Raw genomic sequence first — 25,738 nt, forward strand, 5'->3', positions numbered from 1 at the left:
ACACAACATATATTGTAGTAAACTGATATTTATAATTTTCAGTTAATATAGTATGTATTATATATACTTTATTTTAACTTTACGTGTGGCAAGGGCCTTATCGACCATACGTCTGCTCTATGAGCCTCTTCCACTTCTGCCTGTCCAATGCGCTGTCTGTCCAGTTGCTGCTGCTGTTCATCCTCATTGTGTCCTCCCGAATGTTATCCCGCCATATGATTCTGGGTCTCCCTCTTCTTCTCGTTCCTTCTATTGTTCTGTTGAATGCCATTCTAGATGGTCTATTCTCTGACATCCTTGCTATATGGCCTGCCCAATTCAACCTTCTCATCTTGAGCACTTCGACGATGTTTGGACAGCCCTCTTAATTCTTCATTTCTTCTTATTCTCTATTCCATGTTATTTTCGTCGTATACAGGCTGAAAAATTTTCCTTAGTACTTTTCTTTCGAATATTAACGGTTTTTCTTCATCTTTCTTTCTAAATATTAATGTTTCACATACATATAACATCACAGGTATAATGGTCGACTGATATAAGCAGATTTTGAAGTTACTACTAAGTGATCTTTTTCTTAGAATTTTGATGAAACTAAAAAGTGTCTTGTTTGCTGTTGATAAACAGGCATCTATTTCTATATCTGTTCTGTTGTTATTACTAAAAATACTTCCTAGGTACTTTAAGTGGTCAACAGTCTTGAAATTAAATCCATCTACAGTCAGAGGTGCATCTTTTCTGGTTCTCTTACTTATGGGCAGGTATTCTGTCTTTTCTTCATTAACATGTAATCCTATTTTCTCAGCAATTTTGTAGTAATTTTGCATCATTCTGATTAATTCTCTTTTGGAACTACTTATTAGTGCTACATCATCTGCATAGGCAAGTCTTGTAATGTTCACATCTTGTAGCTGGATCCCTTGTGGACTGGTTTTAGAAAATTCTCTATCAATCTTCTCTAGGACAAGGTTAAATAAAATAGGTGAAATGGCATCCCCTTGTCTCAGTCCAGTGTACACCTTAAAATCTTCAGCTTCTCCTACCGGTGTCTTTATGAGACAAAGTTTCATCGATACACAATTTAACTAATCTGATTAATTTTGATGATATTTTAAATTCTTTCATTATATTTAGGAGTGTGTCAGTGTATGCTATCATAGGCCTTTTTAAAATCTACGAATAATATGTGGACATCTACATTGAATTCTCATGCCTTCTCAGTTACTTGTCTTAGGGTGAATAAGTGATCTAATGTGGATCTGTTTCTGCAGAAACCTCATTGGTAGTCCCCAATCAGTCCTTCTGTTATTGGTATATGCCTGTTTAATAAGCAGCTTGATAAGATTTTGTAGGTGACATCCAGTAAGGCAATTCCTCTGTAGTTATCACAAACTAGTGGGTCATTCTTCTTAAATGTGGGGCACACAGCTGCAGTTTTCCAATCTGCAGGAATGGTTTCCGTCTCCCAAATTGTTTCTATTAACACCTGTATTTCTAATTCCAGTTGTGGCCTCCATTCTTTAATAACTCAGATTAGAGTATATCTTGTCCTCGCCACAAGCCTTGTTATTCTTTAATTTTTTTATTTCTTGCTGTATTTCATTTACTGGTGGGATAGTAGCTGTATCAGGTTCTTCAAATATAAAGTAAGAGTGTGGGTCATTGCAATCGAGGAGCTGTGGAAAGTGTGTCTCCCATCTGTTTTGTATGTAACTTTTGTTGGTCAATATTTTCCCATGCTGATCCTTTGTAAACTGTTCCCTTTTACTGAATTTACCAAGGGATTTTTTTATATTTTCATACATCTGCCTTGTCCTGTGATGCTGGAAATCATACTCTGCTTCTCGGATCATATTGTTGTAGTATTCCCTTTTCTCTTGTCTTAGGGTTCTTTGCATTTCTTGGCAGAGTTTATCATAACTTTCCTTCAATGTCATATTGTCCCTTTCTTTAATCCATGCATTCCTCGCGTTTCTTCTTATTATATATAGCCAGAAAAAAATTTACATTTTGTGATAAATGTGACTTCTGCCTCAAAATGTAAAAATGCGTAATTATCTAATAGACGTTATTTCATAGTGAACTGCACCCAGATGAAACATTTTATCAGAGAGAATTTGAAATACTGCACCTTTATTTCCTGCATATAAATATCTGAAATTAAACTAATTTAGACAATCAACAAGGAAACAAAGTTCGACTAACTGGAGATTGTGACACATTAGTGCAATTGATATATGTTGTCTGTGCTCCGAAGTCATATTTTGATCAATCCAGAGAAGGAAAAAACATTTTGATTGCACTAGAGATCTTGAAGGCATCTTCACTATCTGTCCTGTGTGGACTAGTTAACACTGTTGAGTCAGCCGTAGTGTCATTCTGATCATCACTGCAGGGGCAATTTTTGTACACCGTCTTTGCCAGTATTACCACTCTTGTGATATGGATGCTTTGAAAAAGGACATGAACCTGAAACTAGCCACCATTAAGAAATAAAGATTCTTTTTAATGAAGCTTATGATGGAGTTACAGCCATTTATTACTTTTATGAAACAATTTGTGGACCTATGTTTCACTTGCAGCATGCTGTAACTTCATAAATAATGAGCTATCTCTAACAGGATTACCACCTCCACATCAATAAGGTGGCTTCCAAACCTATCTTTCGTATGGAATCTAAGATTCATTTTTCTCTTGCAAGCCATACATAATGCACTCGAGGAGATGAGACTTTTGAAAAGCATTTAACTCAGTGCCACACCTCCACTTATTATCAGAAGTATGACTGTATGAGATACCAGAGGATATCTGTGAATGCAGCAATGATTTATTGGTAGGAAGAATGCAGCATGTTATCTTGGTTGGAGTCACTGAAAGACAAAAAGTAACTTCAGCTGTGCCCCAAGGAGTGTGTTAGGATCTTTGTTGTTCAGGTTGCTTATTAACAATCTGGCAGACTATATTAACAGCAAATTCAGACTTTTTCAGACAATGTAGATCTTTATAACATTTTAGAGTAGTGCAAAGAGTGAAGATGGTTTTAAATGTTCAGAAATGAAAAACTGTGCCTTTATCTTACATTAATTTACTCTGTATCTTTAATGGAAACATTCATGTTCATCCAACAAAAATATAGAATATGATACGTTACTTTTTGCAGGTTACACTTTTCATTTATTTCCTTCCCCTCTACACATTATTTTACGTGCTGCAGAAACTGTGTTCACTTTGCTTGCTACTTCTGTGTTTAAAATCACACGTTTCATGGTGTATAAGTAATATGCCTAAAAGACATGCATGACTTTTCATTGCGGCTTTTAAAATTGATGTTTATCCTCACTCTCCCCCCCCCCCCCCCCCCCCTCACACACACAATAAAAACGTGTAACTTATGAGATGTGTAGGCTGAAAACAATAGTGGCTGATAATTGTTGTCAAGACATTGTTATAAATTCACAAAGATTAGAACTATAACTATCAAACAAATAGTCAGCATAACTTGTTTGTAATTTAAATGAAATCTCATGATAAAATATGGTTCAAAAATAAGTACAAAGCACAAACTGACAACTGTAAAAATTCTGTGAATGAGTTTTGTACCTGGTATAATATCTATGAACAAAATCTCACTTAAATGCCACAAAAATTCAATGTTGTAGAAAATAGTAACCAAATGCAGGCAGACATCCTTTTCTTCGTCAGTAACAATGGATGCTTCAGTTTGGAGATCCTCAAGACATGCTCGGATAATAGATCTGTAAATTAAAGTACATTTCATCAGGATTAATGCAGTCACATATTATATGTAAAGAAAAGTAGTTACTTTTCTATGTAACTTCAGCAATTTCATCTCAAACTATCAGCTATCAATATATTGGAAAGGGCCGAAGCAAGTTTAATAACAACATTAGTGTTAACAGGAATTCACATCCAAAAGCACAAATATTATGTAAATTATATAAGAAGTTGCTTAAAAAGCACTCTTTTACCTTGGTTTTAAACAGCTGGCAATTTCTGACTTCCTATCTTGCATCTGGCATCACCCCATTAAAGATATTTGCACCCTAATATAAAACTACATTCTGAACACTAGACAGGGACAAAAGTTTAAAAGAACATTACTTTTACCTGTAGTACTGTTGTCGTAAACTACACAGTTCATCCTAATTTCATTCTTACTATTAACCACAATTATGATTAGGAAGCCTGTGAGTGTAAAATCCCAAGTCCAACGACTGGTAGAATATTCTGATAATTATAGATCTCCAGCTAGCAACTTCATCTAATATTACTACAGTATATGTCTGCAATACAAATACTTTTTTGATCATAGCTGCATTGCCACAGCAGATTATATGATAGGATAGTACCAAGCAAAAGTAATTTAGAAATATCTCTAACTGTGTCAATCTGCAAATGGTAATCCTAAGTGCAAAGCTTGTAGAAGTGGACAGGTTAATGTATCTGCCCACTGGTGGCACCTCAGACCATTACATGTCTCGGAATATCAGACAGTTTAATTTAGTGAATGTACATTGATTCCTACTTCTGGCACCTGTCAAGCCATTTTATTTGTCTCAAATTGCTTATGAGTTTTTGTAAGAAATAGTTATGCTGTTGCCATGTACAGGGTGTATCAGCATCCTCTTGGCTGTGCAAGCTGTTGATGTGTTTGGACCCTTCTCCAGTGTACTTTGGTCAGCAGCAAACATCACTGTTTTTGAGGAGTTCTCCAATGCCACTAGTAAATCATTTGTGTAGGTTAAGAACAGGAGTCAGTCATGTACTGAACCTTGCTAGGCACAATATTTAACTTTCCTTACTCAGAACTAAGTTTTATTCCTTTGGTACCACTTATTAATGCTACCTTCTAATTGTTATTGAATTTTGAATCAATCCATACCATGGATATGTCTGTAAGGCCATAAAATTTTAGTTTTCCAAGTAAAATCTTATGATTCGACATCTCAAGCCACACCAATGTCACACAATATGCTGTACTTTAATGTTTCTTGTTGATGTCTACCAGAACAGACTTCGTATGATCATATATTGCTTTTTCTGTAGCATATATTCTTCACGCAAACTGAACTCCCTGGTTGTTGAAATGTTACTGACAGAAAAATACACTCCTGGAAATTGAAATAAGAACACCGTGAATTCATTGTCCCAGGAAGGGGAAACTTTATTGACACATTCCTGGGGTCAGATACATCACATGATCACACTGACAGAACCACAGGCACATAGACACAGGCAACAGAGCATACACAATGTCGGCAATAGTACAATGTATATCCACCTTTCGCAGCAATACAGGCTGCTATTCTTCCATGGAGACGATCGTAGAGATGCTGGTTGTAGTCCTGTGGAACGGCTTGCCATGCCATTTCCACCTGGCGCCTCAGTTGGACCAGCGTTTGTGCTGGACGTGCAGACCGCGTGAGACAACGCTTCATCCAGTCCCAAACATGCTCAATGGGGGACAGATCCGGAGATCTTGCTGGCCAGGGTAGTTGACTTGCACCTTCTAGAGCACGTTGGGTGGCACGGGATACATGAGGACGTGCATTGTGCTGTTGGAACAGCAAGTTCTCTTGCCGGTCTAGGAATGGTAGAACGATGGGTTCGATGACGGTTTGGATGTACCGTGCACTATTCAGTGTCCCCTCGACGATCACCAGAGGTGTACGGCCAGTGTAGGAGATCGCTCCCCACACCATGATGCCGGGTGTTGGCCCTGTGTGCCTCGGTCGTATGCAGTCCTGATTGTGGCGCTCACCTGCACGGCGCCAAACACGCATACGGCCATCATTGGCACCAAGGCAGAAGCGACTCTCATCGCTGAAGACGACACGTCTCCATTCGTCCCTCCATTCACGCCTGTCGCGACACCACTGGAAGCGGGCTGCACGATCTACATCTACATCTACATGACTACTCTGCAATTCACATTTAAGTGCTTGGCAGAGGGTTCATCGAACCACAATCATACTCTCTCTCTACTATTCCACTCCCGAACAGCGAGCGGGAAAAACGAACACCTAAACCTTTCTGTTCGAGCTCTGATTTCTCTTATTTTATTTTGATGATCATTCCTACCTATGTAGGTTGGGCTCAACAAAATATTTTCGCATTCGGAAGAGAAAGTTGGTGACTGAAATTTCGTAAAAAGCTCTCGCCGCGACGAAAAACGTCTATGCTGTAATGACTTCCATCCCAACTCGTGTATCATATCTGCCACACTCTCTCCCCTATAACGCGATAATACAAAACGAGCTGCCCTTCTTTGCACCCTCTCGATGTCCTCCGTCAATCCCACCTGGTAAGGATCCCACACCGCGCAGCAATATTCTAACAGAGGACGAACGAGTGTAGTGTAAGCTGTCTCTTTAGTGGACTTGTTGCATCTTCTAAGTGTCCTGCCAATGAAACGCAACCTTTGGCTCGCCTTCCCGACAATATTATCTATGTGGTCCTTCCAACTGAAGTTGTTCGTAATTTTAACACCCAGGTACTTAGTTGAATTGACAGCCTTGAGAATTGTACTATTTATCGAGTAATCGAATTCCAACGGATTTCTTTTCGAACTCATGTGGATCATCTCACACTTTTCGTTATTTAGCGTCAACTGCCACCTAACACACCATACAGCAATCTTTTCTAAATCGCTTTGCAGCTGATACTGGTCTTCGGATGACCTTACTAGACGGTAAATTACAGCATCATCTGCGAACAACCTAAGAGAACTGCTCAGATTGTCACCCAGGTCATTTATATAGATCAGGAACAGTAGAGGTCCCAGGACGCTTCCCTGGGGAACACCTGATATCACTTCAGTTTTACTTGATGATTTGCCGTCTATTACTACGAACTGCGACCTTCCTGACAGGAAATCACGAATCCAGTCGCACAACTGAGACGATACCCCATAGCTCCGCAGCTTGATTAGAAGTCGCTTGTGAGGAACGGTGTCAAAAGCTTTCCGGAAATCTAGAAATACGGAATCAACTTGAGATCCCCTGTCGATAGCGGCCGTTACTTCGTGCGAATAAAGAGCTAGCTGCGTTGCACAAGAGCGATGTTTTCTGAAGCCATGCTGATTACGTGTCAATAGATCGTTCCCTTCGAGGTGATTCATAATGTTTGAATACAGTATATGCTCCAAAACCCTACTGCAAACCGACGTCAATGATATAGGTCTGTAGTTAAATGGATTACTCCTACTACCCTTCTTGAACACTGGTGCGACCTGCGCAATTTTCCAATCTGTAGGTACAGATCTATCGGTGAGCGAGCGGTTGTATATGAGTGCTAAGTAGGGAGCTATAGTATCAGCGTAATCTGAAAGGAACCTAATCGGTATACAATCTGGACCTGAAGACTTGCCCGTATCAAGCGATTTGAGTTGCTTCGCAACCCCTAAGGTATCTACTTCTAAGAAACTCATGCTAGCAGATGTTCGTGTTTCAAATTCTGGAATATTCCATTCGTCTTCCCTGGTGAAGGAATTTCGGAAAACTGCGTTCAATAACTCCGCTTTAGCGGCACAGTCGTCGATAACAGTACCATCGGCACTGCGCAGCGAAGGTATTGACTGCGTCTTGCCGCTTGTGTACTTTACATACGACCAGAATTTCTTCGGATTTTCTACCAAATTTCGAGACAATGTTTCGTTGTGGAACCTATTAAAGGCATCTCGCATCGAAGTACGTGCCAAATTTCGCGCGTCTGTAAATTTTAGCCCATCTTCAGGATTTCGCGTTCTTCTGAACTTCGCATGTTTTTTCCGTTGCCTCTGCAACAGCGTTCGGACCTTTTTTGTGTACCACGGGGGATCCGTTCCATCTCTTACCAATTTATGAGGTATGAATATCTCAATTGCTGTTGCTACTATATCTTTGAATTTGAGCCACATCTTGTCTACATTCGCATAGTCAGTTCGGAAGGAATGGAAATTGTCTTTTAGGAAGGCTTCTAGTGGCACTTTATCCGCTTTTTTAAATAAAATTATTTTGCGTTTGTTTCTGATGGATTTGGAAGAAATGGTATTGAGCCTAGCTACAATGACCTTGTGATCACTAATTCCTGTATCAGTCATGATGCTCTCTATCAGCTCTGGATTGTTTGTGGCCAAGAGGTCAAGTGTGTTTTCGCAACCATTTACAATTCGCGTGGGTTCGTGGACTAACTGCTCGAAATAATTTTCGGAGAATGCATTTAGGACAATCTCGGAAGACGTTTTCTGCCTACCACCGGTTTTGAACAAGTATTTTTGCCAACATACCGAGGGTAGGTACAAGTATTTTTGCCAACATACCGAGGGTAGGTTGAAGTCCCCACCAACTATAACCGTATGAGTGGGGTATTTATTTGTTACGAGACTCAAACTTTCTCTGAACTGTTCCGCAACTGTATCATCGGAGTCTTGGGGTCGGTAGAAGGAGCCAATTATTAACTTAATTCGGCTGTTAAGTATAACCTCCACCCACACCAATTCGCACGGAGTATCTACTTCGACTTCACTACAAGATAAACCACTACTGACAGACACCAACACTCCACCACCAATTCTGCCTAATCTATCTTTCCTTAACACCGTCTGAGACTTCGTAAAAATTTCTGCAGAACTTATTTCAGGCTTTAGCCAGCTTTCTGTACCTATAACGATATCAGCTTCTGTGCTTTCTATTAGCGCTTGAAGCTCAGGGACTTTTCCAGCGCAACTACAACAGTTTACAACTATAATTCCGACTGTTCCTTGATCCAAGCACGTCCTGTAATTGCCAAGCACCCTTTGACATTGCAGCCCATCCCGCACTTTCCCGAGGCCTTCTAACCTAAAAAACCACCCAGTCCATGCCACACAGCCTCCGCTACCCGTGTAGCCGCCAGCTGAGTGTAGTGAACTCCTGACCTATTCAGCGGAACCCGAAACCCCACCACCCTATGGCGCAAGTCAAGGAATCTGCAGCCAATACGGTCGCAAAACCGTCTGAGCCTCTGATTCAGACCCTCCACCCGGCTCTACACCAAAGGTCCGCAGTCGGTTCTGTCAACGATGCTGCAGATGGTGAGCTCTGCCTTCATCTCGTAAGCAAGACCGGCAGCCTTCACCAAATCAGATAGCCGCTGGAATCCAGAGAGAATTTCCTCAGATCCAAAGCGACACACGTCATTAGTGCCGACATGTGCCACCACCTGCAGCTGGCTGCACCCTGTGCTCTTCATGGCATCCGGAAGGACCCTTTCCACATCAGGAATGACTCCTCCCGGAATGCACACGGAGTGCACACTGGATTTCTTCCCCTCCTTAGCCGCCATATCCCTAAGAGGCCCCATTACGCGCCTAACATTGGAGCTCCCAACTACCAATAAGCCCACCCTCTGCGATTGCCCGGACCTTGAAGGCTGAGAATGATGTTGGGGCGTGAGCGAAAGACGGCCTAACGGTGTGCGGGACCGTAGCCCAGCTTCATGGAGACGGTTGCGAATGGTCCTCGCCGATACCCCAGGAGCAACAGTGTCCTTAATTTGCTGGGAAGTGGCAGTGCGCTCCCCTACGGCACTGCGTAGGATCCTACGGTCTTGGCGTGCATCCGTGCGTCGCTGCGGTCCGGTCCCAGGTCGACAGGCACGTGCACCTTCCGCCGACCACTGGCGACAACATCGATGTACTGTGGAGACCTCACGCCCCACGTGTTGAGCAATTCGGCGGTACGTCCACCCGGCCTCCCGCATGCCCACTATAGGCCCTCGCTCAAAGTCCGTCAACTGCACATACGGTTCACGTCCACGCTGTCGCGGCATGCTACCAGTGTTAAAGACTGCGATGGAGCTCCGTATGCCACGGCAGACTGGCTGACACTGACGGCGGCGGTGCACAAATGCTGCACAGCTAGCGCCATTCGACGGGCAACACGGCGGTTCCTGGTGTGTCCGCTGTGGCGTGCGTGTGATCATTGCTTGTACAGCCCTCTCGCAGTGTCCGGAGCAAGTATGGTGGGTCTGACACACCGGTGTCAATGTGTTCTTTTTTTCCATTTCCAGGAGTGTAGTTTCATTTTCTGCTGTACACGATATTCTGATGTTACACGCTGGTCCATCCTTTCTTTTAGCTTCCAAAGAAATTATCCATAATATTAAAACAGAAAAGTTGAGTCATAATTTACTAAGAATACTTTAACAAAAGAATAAAGTTTTCCATCTATGTTCTTGATAAACAGTCATTTTTCATCCAAAGATCTCCCTGAATAGTGTGGCAGTTGCCATTTTTGATTTTGTGAAACTGTAATTTCCCCCTTTTGAGCTAACCCTGATCAATTGGGGGGGGGGGGGGGGGGAGATTTATTGCTGTCACTTTACTAGAACTGCCAGCCAAACCTTCTATTATAGCACTCAATTTAACAAAAAGCATATTTATAAATAAATTAGTAAACTATAAATTGATGTTGTGTAATGTCTTACAGTCCTTGAGAATGTTATGTGGGGAACAAACCAAACTCTTAGGTGCACTTTATTAGTACTACCACACTTAATACATTTGAGACAATGCCCAGATATCACTTGGGCACTGGCTATTAACATTTGGACAAAACTAATCACCCATAAGAACACAAACACCTTCATTGTAATTGTCAGAATCACAATAACACATGGCTACCTCATGCTTCTTTATGTGCCTAATGCTGTCAGTCACTGGGATTGTCCTCAGAACCATAAAAACATTCAAAGTAAACAGCAGTCCACTTCAGTCATAAATTTTGAACTCTCCCTTAAACTCCCCGTTTCATTGTTACATTACAACATCATCAAGCATCTGTATACACAACAATAAAATCAAGTTTAACAACAGTGGGAAATACTCCTCCTCATCCCATCCATTAAGTCTCCCCTGACCTGGGGCCTGAGGGACTGGTGAGGTTTAGGAAGTGGGGAGAGGTCGAAAACGTCACTTTCGTTCACCCCTCTTCCTTCACTTCAACCCACTGCCAGAAAAAGGCTCCACTGGCTCTGAAAGCTTACAAATTCAAATACCTTTATAAGTGTGGTCTTCCCCTGCCACTGCTTGATGAGTAAAGTTTTTTTAACTATCCAATTAAATTTTCAAAAACTGATTATTTTTGTTGATATAATACAGAAACATATTGATAGGTATTACAAATTTGCTACAGAACAACATTACAACACCATGCAGAAGGAACTTAAAAATTTAGTTGACAGTGAGTGAGCAAAAATTAAATGATTGCTGGATGGGATTCACTGTTCTGTGCATAAAGAAGAACTTTATGCTAAATGTGCAGGCATGGAAAAATGTGTGAAATTTTATGGGACCCAGAATGATTTTTCAACTTAAAAGCCTCTATTGCTGAATATATGATGGAAAAAGGAATGCAGAAACAAAAATCAGAACACCCAGAATGGATCGCAGGCCTCTCATTTTAAGTGGACTTGACTGCAAACTGTCCACAGTAAGACTATTCAAAGTGAGGAACTGCTTTTTATGATTTGTGGGGAACAGCTGTAAAAAGAAAATCATGTTACAGAAGAGACCATTGTGACATAGTACAGTTCCCTAAACTGGTGTTAAAGAAAATGAGAGGTTTGAAGAATTCATTGTGGCCTATAAAGTATTAGGAGGCTAGTTTCCTGAAAGTTTTGAGCACACTGTCAATCTTACATCTGTTTTCAAGCTTGTTTGCCACTTCAGTCGAAAGTTCTCCTGTGCATGTGCAGATTTAACTGGTTGATTTGCAATGTAAGTCCCATTTTAAATACATTAAAATTATCCAGGACATCTACAGTGTTTTCCTTGCATCAAGTTTCCACATGTTCATAGCGAGGTTACAAAAGTGCTACAATATTTCAAACAACATTAGTGTGTGTAAGACCTTTATTTGATTATGAAACCAAGTAAGTCATAACTATATGGCAACCTGATTGCAAAAATCTGTGAAGTTGTTCACATCTGTCCATATGATAATAGTTTGTACCACATAAAAATTGAGTAATATTTTCCCCATGCCACAAGTAATTAAATTACCTGAATTTTTATTACGTTTTTTGTGATCTATGTTGAGAAACATTGAAATATAAATCCTCATCTTATCCAGTGCAGCTGCATTGCCATTTAAATGTGACATCTTTCCAGTTTCCCCCTCCTCATGCTCAAATAGCCATGACAGTGCAGAAAGAGTGCGGGCAGGTTGAACACTAAGCCTTTCATGCCTGGGCATGGCTTGTGAGCCAACTTCTTGACTGCCCCTGCTATAGTGGAGTAGTGCAAAACAGGAACAACAATGACGGGTGACTCAGTGGCTGTGCAACAAGACAAAAGAAATTCAGAGGATAAAGCATATTTTCACGCCTCTCCACTTCTCTCCCCCTCCTGGTATACTTCTCCACATCCACCTTACCCCCCCCCCCCCCCTCCATATCACGTACAGGGTACGTTCCGAAAGTAATTCAATTAAATTTCCCGCGCCGCTCCTAGTAGTCGGAGTGGGAGCGGGCCACATGGAGTAGGTGGGGGGGACGCTAAGCTTTGCCGCGAAACCGGTTTCAGTGCTCTCCGAGCTGTGGAAGCGGCAGGACGTCTGTTATTGTAAACCTCTGCGCGCCGACCGTGTCACGGAAAAAATGGAATCGACGATCGAGCAACGTTAAGGCGATTAAGTTTTGTGCTAAACTGAACAAATCTTTTGAGGAGACTAACAAAATGATTCGTGAGGCTTACGGGGACTCTGCTCTGTCCTACTCACAAGTTTCGAGGTGGTTAAAGGCCTTTAAGGAAGGCCGGGAAGAGGTTCACGACGAACAACGCTCTGGGCGGCCGTCAACCAGCAAAACCGACAACAATGTGGCTCGTGTGCGAGAACTGTTGGACTCTGACCGTCGATTGAGTATCAGGATGGTTGCCAATGAACTGAACTTGTCGTCTACTGTTGTTTTTCGCATTGTTGCTGAAGATTTAGCGATGAGGAAAGTGTGCGCCAAGCTCGTGCCCAAGGAGTTGTCAGACGACGAAAAGACCAACCGAGCGGAAATTTCAAGTGAACTTTTGCAACGTGTTGAAATTGAACCTGATTACTTGGACAACGTCATCACTGGTGATGAAACCTGGGTTTTTGAATACGACCCAGAAACAAAACGCCAAAGCTCTGAGTGGCACACTGATCAGTCCCCCAAGCCCAAAAAGGCAAGAATGAGCAAATCAAAAGTGAAAACAATGCTCATTGTCTTTTTCGACAGCAAAGGAGTGGTCCATAAGGAGTTTGTTCCTCAAGGACAGACAGTTAATGCTGCCTACTACGTGGATGTGCTGGAAAGACTCCGCAAAAGGGTTGTCAGGATGAGAAAGGACATCTCCGCTACCTGGCAACTCCATCACGACAACGCGCCTTGCCACAACGCGCTACGAGTCCGCGAGTTCCTGGCCAAACACCAGGTGCCAACGCTGCCCCACCCCCCCCTATAGTCCTGACCTCGCCCCAGCTGACTTCTTTTTGTTTCCTAGGATTAAGTCAGCCCTGAAAGGAACCCGTTTTTCGTCCATAGACGAGATCCAATCCGCCGTGACGAAGACCTTGCGAGAGGTCCCAGAAGACGCCTTCCAGGGCGCGTACCGGTCATGGCAGAGTCGCTGGAAAAAATGTGTAGAGGCCCAAGGACAGTACTTTGAAGAATTTCAAGTGTTTGTGCAAATCTGTTCAATAAATTACTTTAAAAAAAAATAATTGCATTACTTTCGGAACGCACCCTGTATACTGTTATGAATGGTGTCAGTTGTTATGGTGTAAGTTATTGCCACTTTGGAAGCTTCAAAATGGCTCTGAGCACTATGGGACTTACCATTGGAGGTCATCAGTCCCCTAGAACTTAAAACTATTTAAACCTAACTAACCTAAGGACATCACACACCCTCATGCCCGAGACAGGATTCGGACCTGAGACTGTAGCGGTCGCGTGGTTCCAGATTGAAGCGACTAGAACTGCTTGGCCACACCGGCCGGCACTTTGAAAGTATTAAGGCCCAATACTACAAAGTGAACAACACATCGCATATGATTCAGTAGTCACTGTGCATTTTGTATCCAGAATAAATATAGTCAAATGTTCAGTATCCTGAAGAATGAGGGAGATAATCTTCTTCCCACAGCTGCTATTATTTTTTGCCTTACTAAACAAACTTAGTACACAGCTAACAGCAGACAACCATTAGTTTCAGATTCACACTGATAAAATAATATCTTTCATAATTCACTACTGTATTTCACCTATTTTCCTAGAAGTGTCCATCTCTGCTTTTTGTGAACATCTGCCAACCTGCATAAGTGTATGCTGCTGCTCTTACGGAATGTCGCACCCAATGATCAAATAGCCCAATACCAGTTTACGGTTTGTGCACAGTTATTTGCATTACAGGTGGTGTGTGTGTGTGTGTGTGTGTGTGTGTGTGTGTGTGTGTGTATTTCTGACAAAGGTATTGTTGCCTAAAAGTGTGTGACAGTCTTTTTGTTGTGCCTATCTGCGACTTAGCATCTCCACTATATGGTGATTAGCAACTATCCTTTTCATAATATTGTTACATTTCAATCTGGATTTTCCATTATTTGTTTTCTTGCTTTTATAGTAATGCCAGACATCAATAATGCAGACTAACTTCTTAAGTACTAAATCCACAAAATTTGTTATTTGGTGCCAGCACTGAAAAATAAGAACATCAAACACATGTGGGCACTGGAAGTTCAACATGGCTGTAAATAATGCAGCAGTGACATAAACACATTTACAGCCTGGTTAGAGTCCAGGAAGTGAGTATACACAACACAGTTTGTAGCATTTGACTTCAAGATGATGACTGCATTGGTCTTTGAAATCAATATAGATGCACATAAAAATTTAAGTGTTCTTGGGTGAAGCTGATGATACCTCCAAACCTACCCACCAATGGTGGTAGCTGTTTTAGTTGAGTTGGTGTGAGGGAAGTGATCACCATCTCTCTCCTTCAAACCAATGTATTTTTCAAGGGAAACAATTTGAGTTTGTTCTCGAGCTTGAATGATCTTGAATGCTACTTAATGTTTTTGAATGTTCTAGCAAACTCTGAAATGTTCTAGAACAGATCTTTGAAACGACATATATTGCAATGATCTCCACTCCAGCAAAACTGTGTTACCTGATGAGCTGTGCACTGTAGTGAAGACAGAACAGTTCACTGAAAAAGTGAATCCATTTATAGAGAGAACTACGTAAATGGAGATTGGTTGTGTGAGTGAACAATTCTAGCAATAAAAAACGATATAGTGCAATAAACAAATCAGCAAATACAGAATGTGATAACAGCTGCAGACAAAATATTTAAATCCATTGATAAAATGATGATCCAAGACAAAAGTGTAAATCTGCTGACAGAATTAAATTTATTCAATGACCCTAGTATGCCCTTGAAAAAGTTTGTAAACATCAGCATGGAAAAAGAAATATTAATCAAAAAAGGAAAGGACAAGTCACTATTCACCCATGAATTGCTCTCAGTTTCACTAACCTACCATTCAGCTTCAAAATTCTCCAATTTCTGGTAATATCTGCATATGGCCTGGCTATCAATAAATCACAAGGATAAACTTTATAGTGCTGCAGGTGAATTTAAAAGAATGGAGTTTCTTGCAGGTACAACTGTACATAGCATGTTCACATTTTGGACTTCCACAAAACTTAAGTCTTTCCACCTAAACGCTAAATACGAAATGTTGTTTTGTAAGAATATATTTTGGGATCACTTACTACAAAAACGAAATGTTTAATTGCAGATGTTTCTCAATTCAGAAATCAATTGGGAAAAAAGACCAAGAAAGCAGGTCCTTTTGAGACATTATTGTGCACAAAAATGGCATCAACAGCTCGGTTCAGCAACAACTTATTATACTGAGACTTGCAAGATCAGGTCAAGTAAGTTGTTTGATGGATTCCGAGAGCTAAGAAACAACAGTCTATGCCTAATGAAAAGTAAGCATATGGCATCAGAAACCACACAGCAATGTCAAAGATGCATGTAGCTGAAGAACACAATCCAGTGTTAAGCCTGGCGGCAGCCTTTATACAGCAGGGAATGGCTGGTTGATTGATTAGTTGATTGATTGGTTCGGGGAAGGGGGTCAAACGGTGAGGTCATCTGTCCCAATGGATTAGGGAAGGATGATGAAGGAAATTAGTACTGCCCTTTCAAAGGAACCATCCAGGCATTTGCCTAAAGTTATTTAGGGAAATCACAGAAAACTTATATCAGGATGACTGGATGCAGGTTTGAACCATCATTCTCCCGAATGCAAGAGCAGTGAATGTAAATGGCTGATGATAATCTAAGATACTAATGTTTACTGTTGGAAGTATTTTCTTTCCCCCACCATCCCCTCGTCCTCACCCACCCACTCTTCTCTCCTGTCTCACTCTTATACCTTATGACAATGAAGTCTGATCTTAGCTACTGGCATGTTTTATTGCTGTCAAACCATTCGAGGGTTTGTTTATATAATAAGTTATCGCATTGTGACCTTTCAGTAGTCCACGACTCTTCCGTAACCTTGAAAACTCGTCTAGTGGGTTTAGCTGCAAGCAAATTCTATGTATGGAGATTGTAATTTTTCTGACTGCGTAACTGTTACGGCAGCAGTCTTGGGCCGACCACAATGGACAGCCACAGTGGGCGGTGGGCTAGCCACCCATGATTTTACAGTGAGGTCCTACAATAACACTGGCATAGTGTTCAGCAATTCAATGGTCTACTGTAGAGTTGGGGCAAATTGCTAGAGTCAAATTAAAATAACTTGATAGTTGACACTTGAGGCATCGTAGCTAGTTTCCTCCAATCAGAGCACTCAAAGTCATACCCAAACCATACACAGTAACCAAATTGTCAGTTCACTTCCAATTCCCTGTCCAGCTTTCTTTCTTGATGCTAAGTTTGTTTTATCACACACAATAATCACTCCCCCCCCCCCCCCTCCCTACACACACACACACACACACACACACACACACACACACACACACACACACACACACACAACAAAATACACGTGTTTTACACCAGCACTAACCAAACACTATCAGATCCTTCTGCTCAAGGCACGATTCAGCATGATTTATAATTATTATAATCACAGGGATTAGCTTATGTTAGATAAGATTTGCACGACATTGTGTGAAGCTGAACTTTTGAAGACTGTCAATCATTGCGAGCAGGCCACCACAGTCATACATGTAACACATTACTGCAATAATGGTGTGGTATAATGGGTAGGATATAATTCTGACATGTAGAAGGTTGAAGGTTCAAATCTCATCAAATACAGCCAATTTTTTTTAATTTTGTAAATCTAGTCAAAAGATTAGAATTATCATTTTTATTCAATTAATGAAGTTCTTTGTTTGGAATCTGCTTGTGTCACCTATAATCTGCAACCAAGTGCCAGGAAGGACTACTGATCAGTTGGTAATGCAGCATCCTGCGTAGCCAATTTCAGGTAACCAATGACAGTGAGAAATGATAGGTTGCTTTTACCGCTAAACCCGAAATTTTGCTGCACAAGATGGCTATGCAAACAAATATATTATGAAATTTTTCAGTCTTGATTAGGCCCTAAACGCCATAAAGAAGCAATCGTGATTTGAGTTCTGCCACAGATTCTTGATCTCAGTTTTCTCAGATACATTGGACATCATGAGGTGGTTGTTAGATTAGGACAAGGGTTTTGTACCACAGAGTTTAAACTCATCGCCTGCCACAGTTCAGTCACTGGTAACTTAAAATCAGCTGTTGACTGAGTATCTCCAGTTTCCATCATAATTTCATAGTGCCTGCTTCCAATATTTTTCCAAATTACATATTAACAACCAGCATTTATTAAGTGATCCACCATGTTTATACGTCACCTACATCCGAGCAATAGCTGGCAACATATGTGGTAACATTGTAGCGGCAAATGACACATATCAACTATCAAACAATTTTATAATCTGACTATCCATGCTGTAGCATAAAGCAACTTTTCACAGCAAGTTAAGTGATGGGAACTGAGCTCCTGTTCCAACACATCCAGTCAGGGCAAGCACGTATACCATCAGATCAGATGGTAGCTTTGTTCCATCCCCACCATATATTCACTCGGTGCAATCACCATGCCAGTCAGACACGAAGCTACTTTGTCAAAGCAAATTGTTAACTAGGCGACGCCACAGATCTGGGAGCCTTTGGGAGCCCAAGCAGTTTCAAGCTTTGAACTGGTACTGCCATGACAATCCCTCTCTTCAGCTGGTTTTGTTTTGTTTTAGGGCACAAAAAACAACTGGGGTCATATGCTCTCAAGTGAAAACTAGAGAACACGAGGCCAGAGAGGAGTTAAAAAACGACTATACAACAGTCTCAATTGACATAATAGAAGACAGCCAAGAACAGGAACATGGAAAAAGGGCTAAAAATGACACCCTACAGAAATGGAGGTCCAAAACCAAAAATTAAATGGCCTTCGCCATATCGCTTTGGCAGATAAAAAGTAAAATGCGTTCAACAGTTCACACGTCATTTGCTAAAATGGCCGATAAATCAGACGGCAAACCCAAGTTGGAAAGTAAATGGTTAAAAAAATGGGCATTTCATCAGGAAGTGGCGGAGAGTTAAAACTTGGGTGCAATGTGTACAAAGTGGTGGGGTAGTGCCACTTAGCAGCAAATGACAATGCCTAAAAAGGCAGTGCCCAATAAGCAGCCTAGTTAAAATGACCTCCTCCTGGCAGGAGGGCCGAGAGGAGGTCGTCCAAGCCACTTGGAGAGGACCATTGGCGATGCCAAAGAGAACATCACCTCCTGACTGACAGCAACACAGAGATCATCGGAGGAATATACATACTCGCAGGCTGAGGGCTGAGGGATGAGGACTGCAGCCTTGGCAGCAATGCTAACAGCCTCGTTTCCTGGCAGATCGGCATGGCCAGGAACCCACAGAAACATCATATTGGCTCCACTAAGAGTGAGCAGGTGATAGATTTCCTGGACCCACTGCACTAAGGGATGTGTGGTATACAGCGAACATACTTTGAAGGGTGCTGAGTGAGTCTGAGCAGAGAACACAATTGAAAAGGCTGTGTCACCGGAAGCGATACAGCAAGGCTGGAGTAGTGTCCTTGGGAAGTGAATGAAGGCCAAGGTTAACATGGGCCACTTCACAAAGCCAAGGTCGTGAAGGGTTCACACCCACTGGGGAATTCGCAGGTAGTGTGAAGTTAAGCCACTGTATCAAGTGCCAAAAGCGGACTCCAGGAGGTACCAGAGAAGAGGGACGCACCCCATACTGACGATCAAAGGAATCATCAAAGAAGGAGGCATAGGATTGGTGGCCATGCTTGGCAGACAAACAGCATACATACCTGCAGAGGAGAAAGTCACGGCAGTAGGACAGTGGTAGTTCAGCAGCTTCATCATACAGACTCTCAACTGGGCGCTAGTGTAAAAGGCACCCGTGGCCATAAGGAAGCCACGATGGTGGATAGTGTTGAGATGGCGTAAGAGGGATGGGCATGCAGATGCATAAACAAAGCACCCATAGTCAAGTTTCAAATGGACAAGGGACTGGTACAAATGTAAGAGGGCAGTTTGATTGGCACCCAGGAAGTACCATTGAGGACACGTAGGACACTGAGGAAACGTGTGCAGCAGGCTAACAGGTAAGACACATAGGAGGACCAAAAGTGTTTCCTATCGAGCATGAGCCCCAGGAATTTCGTAGTTTCAATGAACGGAAGGGCAACAGGCCCAAGGTGGTAAGATGGTGGGAGAAACCACTTGCGTCGTCAGAAATTCACACAGATGGTTTTGTCAGTGCAAAAGCGAAAAGCCTTTGTCAATGCTCCAGGAGTAATTAGATGATCAACGCATCGCTGAAGATGCCACTCAATGAGACAGGTCCATGGAGAACTGCGATGGATGGCAAAATCGTCAACAAATAGGAAGCCGGAGATGCCCAGCAGGAGACAGGCCATTACAGGCTTAATGGAGATAGCAAAAAGGACGACACTCAGGATGGAACCCTTAGACACACTGTTTCCCTGGAAAAAGATGTCTGACAAGGCAGAACCCACAAGCACCTTGAAAACTCAAACTTTTAAAAATGCCTGAAGGAAACAGGGCAGGCAGCCACGAAAGCTCCACGTGTAAAGAGTACGGAGAATACCAGTTCTCCAGCAGGAATCTTAGGCCTTTTCCAAAATGAAAAACACGGCCAGTCTGGGATTTCTGCACAAAACCATTCATGACATTGATGGACAAAGTAATGAGATGGTCGACTAGAGAATGCCACACTCTAAATCCACACTGTGCATTCGTCAGTAAATTGCGAGACTCGAGCCAACATACCAGCCTGGCATGAGTCATACACTCCATCACCTTGCAAATGCAGCTGGTAAGAGAGATGGGGCAATAGCTAGAAGGAAGGTTATTGTCCTTACCAGGCTTAGGTATCAGTTTGACGGTGGCTTCATGCCAGCACCTGGGAAATGTGCCCTCTGCCCACATGCGGCTGTATGTGTTAAGCAGAAAGTGGCTGCCCGCAAGAGAAAGGTGCTGCAACATCTGAATGTGGATGGCATCTGACCCTGGGGCAGAGGATCAGGATGAACTGAGTGCATGATCTAGCTCTCTCATAGTAAAGGCAGCATTGTAGCACTCACGATTCAGAGAAAACTAGGGTCTCGCCCGAGCTTCCACCACTTGGATATGTTAAAAGAACGAGTGACCGAAATCCAGCTAGCTGCTTTGCTATCCCGAAGAACGTGACAACATGTTGCATGTACCTGTTTATAATGAATGCAGTTTTCCATCGCAGAATAATTATTAAAAAGGCGGAGAGCACATCTCCGTATGTGAACTGCGTCACGGCATGCCTCAGTCCACCAACGGACTGGGACATGACGTGGTAAAGAAGTGTAATGAATGGAATGTTCTGCACCAGTAAGGATAACTTTTGAGATACATTTCACCTGGTCATCACAACTGGGGAATATTGTTCTTCAAAGGTCACCAGTGAGGAGTAAAGCTGCCAGTCAGCCTTAGTAAGCTCCCATTTGGGCGTGCAAATGGACGGGGTAGAAGTCAGCAAATGGATAGCACATGGGAAATGGTCGCTCGAGTAGGTGTCAGAAAGAACAGACTGCTCAAGATGATGGGCAAGCTGAGCAATGAAAAAGTATAGATCAAAATGGGAATATGTGTGTGAGGAGTCAGAAAGGAAAGTCGGTGCTCCAGTGTTAAGGCAGGAGAGGTCAAGTTGGTTAAGGTGGTCAGCCAAGGGAGCACGTCTCTGACAGGACCTGCGAGAACCCCAGAGGGGACTATGAGCATTAAAGTCACAGAGTAGCAAAAATGGGGAAGGTAGCTGCCCAATAAGCTGAAGGAAGTCTGCCCTGGTGATAATGAATGGCGGAGGGACATAAATGGTACAGAGGAAAAAAGTTGGATGGGGAAGAGAAAGGTGAACTGCCACAGCTTGAAGATGGGTAGTCAGGGAGATGGGTTGACTATGAATGAGCAGCATGATGCCCAAATTAGATTGAATGCCATCAGGGGGAAGGTCAAAACGAATCGGTAACTAATGTGAAAGCTCAAAGTGGTTGTGAGGGTGCACTTTCATTTCCTGAAGGCAGAATACAGAGGGATGCTGTGATGCTAAAAACAGATGTAAATCGTCTTTGTGGGACTGAAGGTTGCGAACTTTCCATTGGGGGACAGTCAAGATGAGGAAGAGATGTAGGGGTGTCAACCCGACAGCTGCCGAGTGACAGCCAGTGTAATGCCACTACTACAGGGCACAGAAGCAGGAGGATCCTGCTCCATTTGGTGCACAGAAGTATCGGCTTCTTTTGTGGTGGGTCTGTGGTGTCCAACACTGAAAAACAGTTTGTGGTGCGCATTGGCGATACGGAGTCTGGCTGGGCTAAGGTACCACGGGGCGACACAGTCTAAGAGGATCTTCAAGTTGGCGAATGAGAAGACCGTTTGCCTTTGGTGGACTTCTTCGAGGTTTTTCCGGTTAGAGGAAGGCTCAGGTGTTGTTTGGATGAAGGGATGGAGGAAGTCTTCATGGGAGTACTCCTGCTGCCCTTTCTGGACCACCAGTTGTGTAGCAGGTGGCTTTGCCCTTGAGATGAGAGTTTGACGGTTTGTTGCACAGCTGGACAGGGGGATGGCAATTCTACCTTGACACTGGACGATTTCACTACCTCAGAGCTGAATTTGAGGTTGCATGTCTGTGTGGCCACGTCCTTCATGAAGCGAGGGGTAACAAGAACACAACTATAGGTGTCAGATGGGAGAACACAGGGTTTGCATCTAGCCAGTAGTTTGCGAGCTACTGGGTAAGGCATTTTTTCCTATCTCCAGATATCTTTGACAGCCTGCTCACCAGGATACGTGGCATGGCCGCCTTTTCAGTTGATACAGCAGGGACAAGGAGGCAGACAATCGCCCTTGTGTGCATCCCTACCACAGGTTGCACATTTGGCTGGGTGTTGACAAGACGTTCTAGTGTGGTTGAAACGATGATACTGGTAGCAGAGTATTGGGTTCGGAATGTACAGCCAGACTTTGATAATTTCATATCCTGCTTTGATCTTGGACAGCAGCACCACTCTATCAAAGGTGAGGAAAAGAGTGCAAGTGGGCACTAAGGAGCAATAGACCTTTTTCATTACACAATCGATGGCAATGACACCCTGTTCAGAGAGGTAAGATTGGATTTTGGCCTCTGTTAGACCATCTAGAAGTCTGGTGTAAATTACACCACGGGAAGAATTCAAAGTTCTATGAGCATCAACATGAGCGGGTAGCCATAGAGAAGCGAGGAGAGCAAGCAGTTATTGTGCTTGAGAATCAGAAGCAGTCTCCAAAAGCACAGTTCCATTCTGTAAACAAGAGCAGGATTTCACAGGACCAGCGATTGCATCAACACCTTTTTGAATAATACACGGATTGACCATGGCAAAGGACTGACCGTCTTCAGTATGTGAGACCACTAGGAACTGTGGTGCACCGGGAAGGGTCTTTAATCATTAGCCTCATTATGTTTACATTTTGTAGATGTTGATTGGGAAGATGAGTGACTCATTGTGAGAAAATCCCCATCGATTGCCAGACTCTCCGATGGCGCGCACCTTCCAACTGGGGGCTCCCTTCATAAGGGGGAGCACCTGCCTTAGGTGATTGTTCACACCTCTGGTCACCTCTCTAACACCTGACAGAGGGACCAATCAGCAATTTGGGAAGGTTGCAGCTCAGACAATTACCCCTCCTTGGGCCTGGCATGTACCAAAAAACCCAGTCGCCTGTTACGAGTCAGACGCATGGGCCGATCTTAAGGAGCACACAGGGAGGAAGAAGAAAAAGAGGAACCTCAAACACCAAACCAGAGGAACAAGAGGAGAAGGGAAACAAAGAAAGGAAAAGAGAGCGAAAAACAAGGGTGAGACTGTTCTTATGTCAGCGACAGACAATGCAGAAAATTCCCAATAACATCCCAGACATGCTCCCAAAGTGAGGGGAAAAATAATATCAAGAGGACAGACATGCAACACAGAAGGAAAAAAATGCTGCAAAGCCTGGGACCCCATGGTAGCTAAGCACAAACCCGCCAAAGAGTGGTGAGACCCCTGCAAGGCTCTTCAGCTGGGATCACCTGACACTCATCCAGATTTTGAGACTCCTGGGTTACAGCCCAGGGATTCGGCACACAACTACCATCTGCTTAGGACTGCAGGCAGTATACACCAGCCCAGACGTAAACACACCATGCTGCTAAGGGGACACACATCTCGCATCAACATGGTTGCCATTGCTGCCAGCTATGTACACTGCTACAGCATTCTACTGCAGCAAAGGATTCACTCATTGCCACTAACCATGGACAGAAACTGGGCACATAACCATCGATCTACTGTAGGAGAACTGTTGAATAGCGGTAATAAGGAATGCTTTACAGAGAGAGCACTCTTGACCTGGCACTCACCACTGTATTGGAACGTACTATCCCCACAGCTACCTGCTCATGCCATTCTGGGGACACAACTGGTCATTCGGCAACATTGGTGTAAGCACAAAAATGTAACACCACTGCAAAACATCTCTAGTTTCATTTGCATGTTATGTTAATATAACAATATTATGAAAAGGAAAGTTCACCATAGAGTGAAGATGCTGAGTCACAGACAAAAAGACCCTTAATTAAAGCTAGCGGCTGTTAAGGCCTTCGTCAATAACAGACGACACACACACACACACACACACACACACACACACACACACACACACACCTGTAGTCTCAGGCAACTGAAACCACACCGCGAGCAGCAGAACCAGTGCATGATGGGAGTGGCGACTGGGAGGGGTAAGGAGGAGGCTGGGGTGGGGAGGGGGAGGGATAGTATGGTGGGTGTGGCTGAAAGTGAAGTGTTGCAGGTTAGGAGGAGGGCAGGGGAGAGGTGGGGAGTGGGGACTAGTGGAATAGGAGAGAAATAAAAAGACTGGTTTTGATGGTGGAATGACAGCTGTGTAGTGCTGGAATGGAAACAGGGAAGAGGCTGGATGGATGATGACAGTGACTAACGAAGGTTGAGGCCAGGAGGGTTATGGGAACATAGGATATATTGCAGGGAAAGTTCCCACCTGCGCAATTCAGAAAAGCTAGTGTTGGTGGGAAGGATCCATATGGCACAGACGGCGAAGCAGTCATTAAAATTAAGGATATCATGTTCAGCAACACGGTGGTCCACTTGTTTCTTGGCCACAGTTTGCCGGTGGCCATTCATGTGGACAGTCAGCTTGTTGGTTGTCATGTCTAAATAGAATGCAGCACAGTGGTAGCAGCTTAGCTTGTAGATTAAGTGTCTGGTTTCACAGGTAGCCCTGCTTTTGATGGGATAGGTGATATTAGTAACTGGACTGGAGTACGTGGTAGTGGGAGGATGTATGAGACAAGTCTTGCATCTAGGTTTATTACAGGGGTATGAGCCATAAGGTAAGGGATTTGGAGTAGGGGTTTTGTAAGGATGGATGAGTATATTGTGTAGGTTTGGTGGACAGTGGAATACAACTGTGGGACGAGTGGGAAGGATAGTGGGCAGGACGTTTCTCACTTCAGGGCACGACGAGAGGTAATCCTAAGCCTATCGCAGAATGTAATTCAGTTGCTACTGTCCTGGATGGTACTGAGTTACGAGGGGAATGCTCCTCTGTGCCTGGGCAGTGGGACTTCAGGAGGTGGTAGGAGACCAGAAGGATAAGGCACAGGAGATTTGTTTTTGTACAAGGTTGGGAGAATAATTATGGTCAGAGAAGGCTTCAGTGAGACTCTCAGCATATTTCGAGAGGGACTGCTCCTCACCGCAGATGCTATGACCACGGTTGGCTAGGCTGTATGGAAGGGACTTCTTGGTATGGAATGGGTCGCAGCTGTTGAAGTGGAGATATTGATGGTGTTAGTACGTTTGATATGGATGGGGGCACTGATGCAGCCATCTATGAGTTGGAGGGCAACATTTAGGAAGCTGGCTTGATGGGTTGAGTAGGACCATGTGAAGCAAATGGGGGAAGTTAATGAAATCCTGGAGGAATGTAGATAGGGTGTCCTCACCTTCGATCCAGATAGCAAAGATACCACCAATGAATCTGAACCTGGTGAGGGGTTTGGGATTCTGGG

The 25,738-nt window shown here is 43.2% G+C and overlaps 1 protein-coding gene across 2 annotated transcripts in view; it reads right to left on the bottom strand.

Annotated features, from left to right (window-relative positions):
* Positions 1-25,738, bottom strand: part of LOC126334541 (nuclear pore complex protein Nup85) — a 124,846-nt gene that overhangs the window by 70,029 nt on the left and 29,079 nt on the right. For both annotated transcript variants that reach the window (XM_049996906.1, XM_049996905.1), the window contains exon 4: positions 3,598-3,752. In XM_049996906.1, coding sequence (XP_049852863.1) covers positions 3,598-3,752 — 155 coding nt within the window. The remainder of the gene's footprint in view (positions 1-3,597; positions 3,753-25,738) is intronic.

This window comes from Schistocerca gregaria, chromosome 2 (assembly GCF_023897955.1).
Source record: "Schistocerca gregaria isolate iqSchGreg1 chromosome 2, iqSchGreg1.2, whole genome shotgun sequence".
Lineage (NCBI taxonomy): Eukaryota > Metazoa > Arthropoda > Insecta > Orthoptera > Acrididae > Schistocerca > Schistocerca gregaria.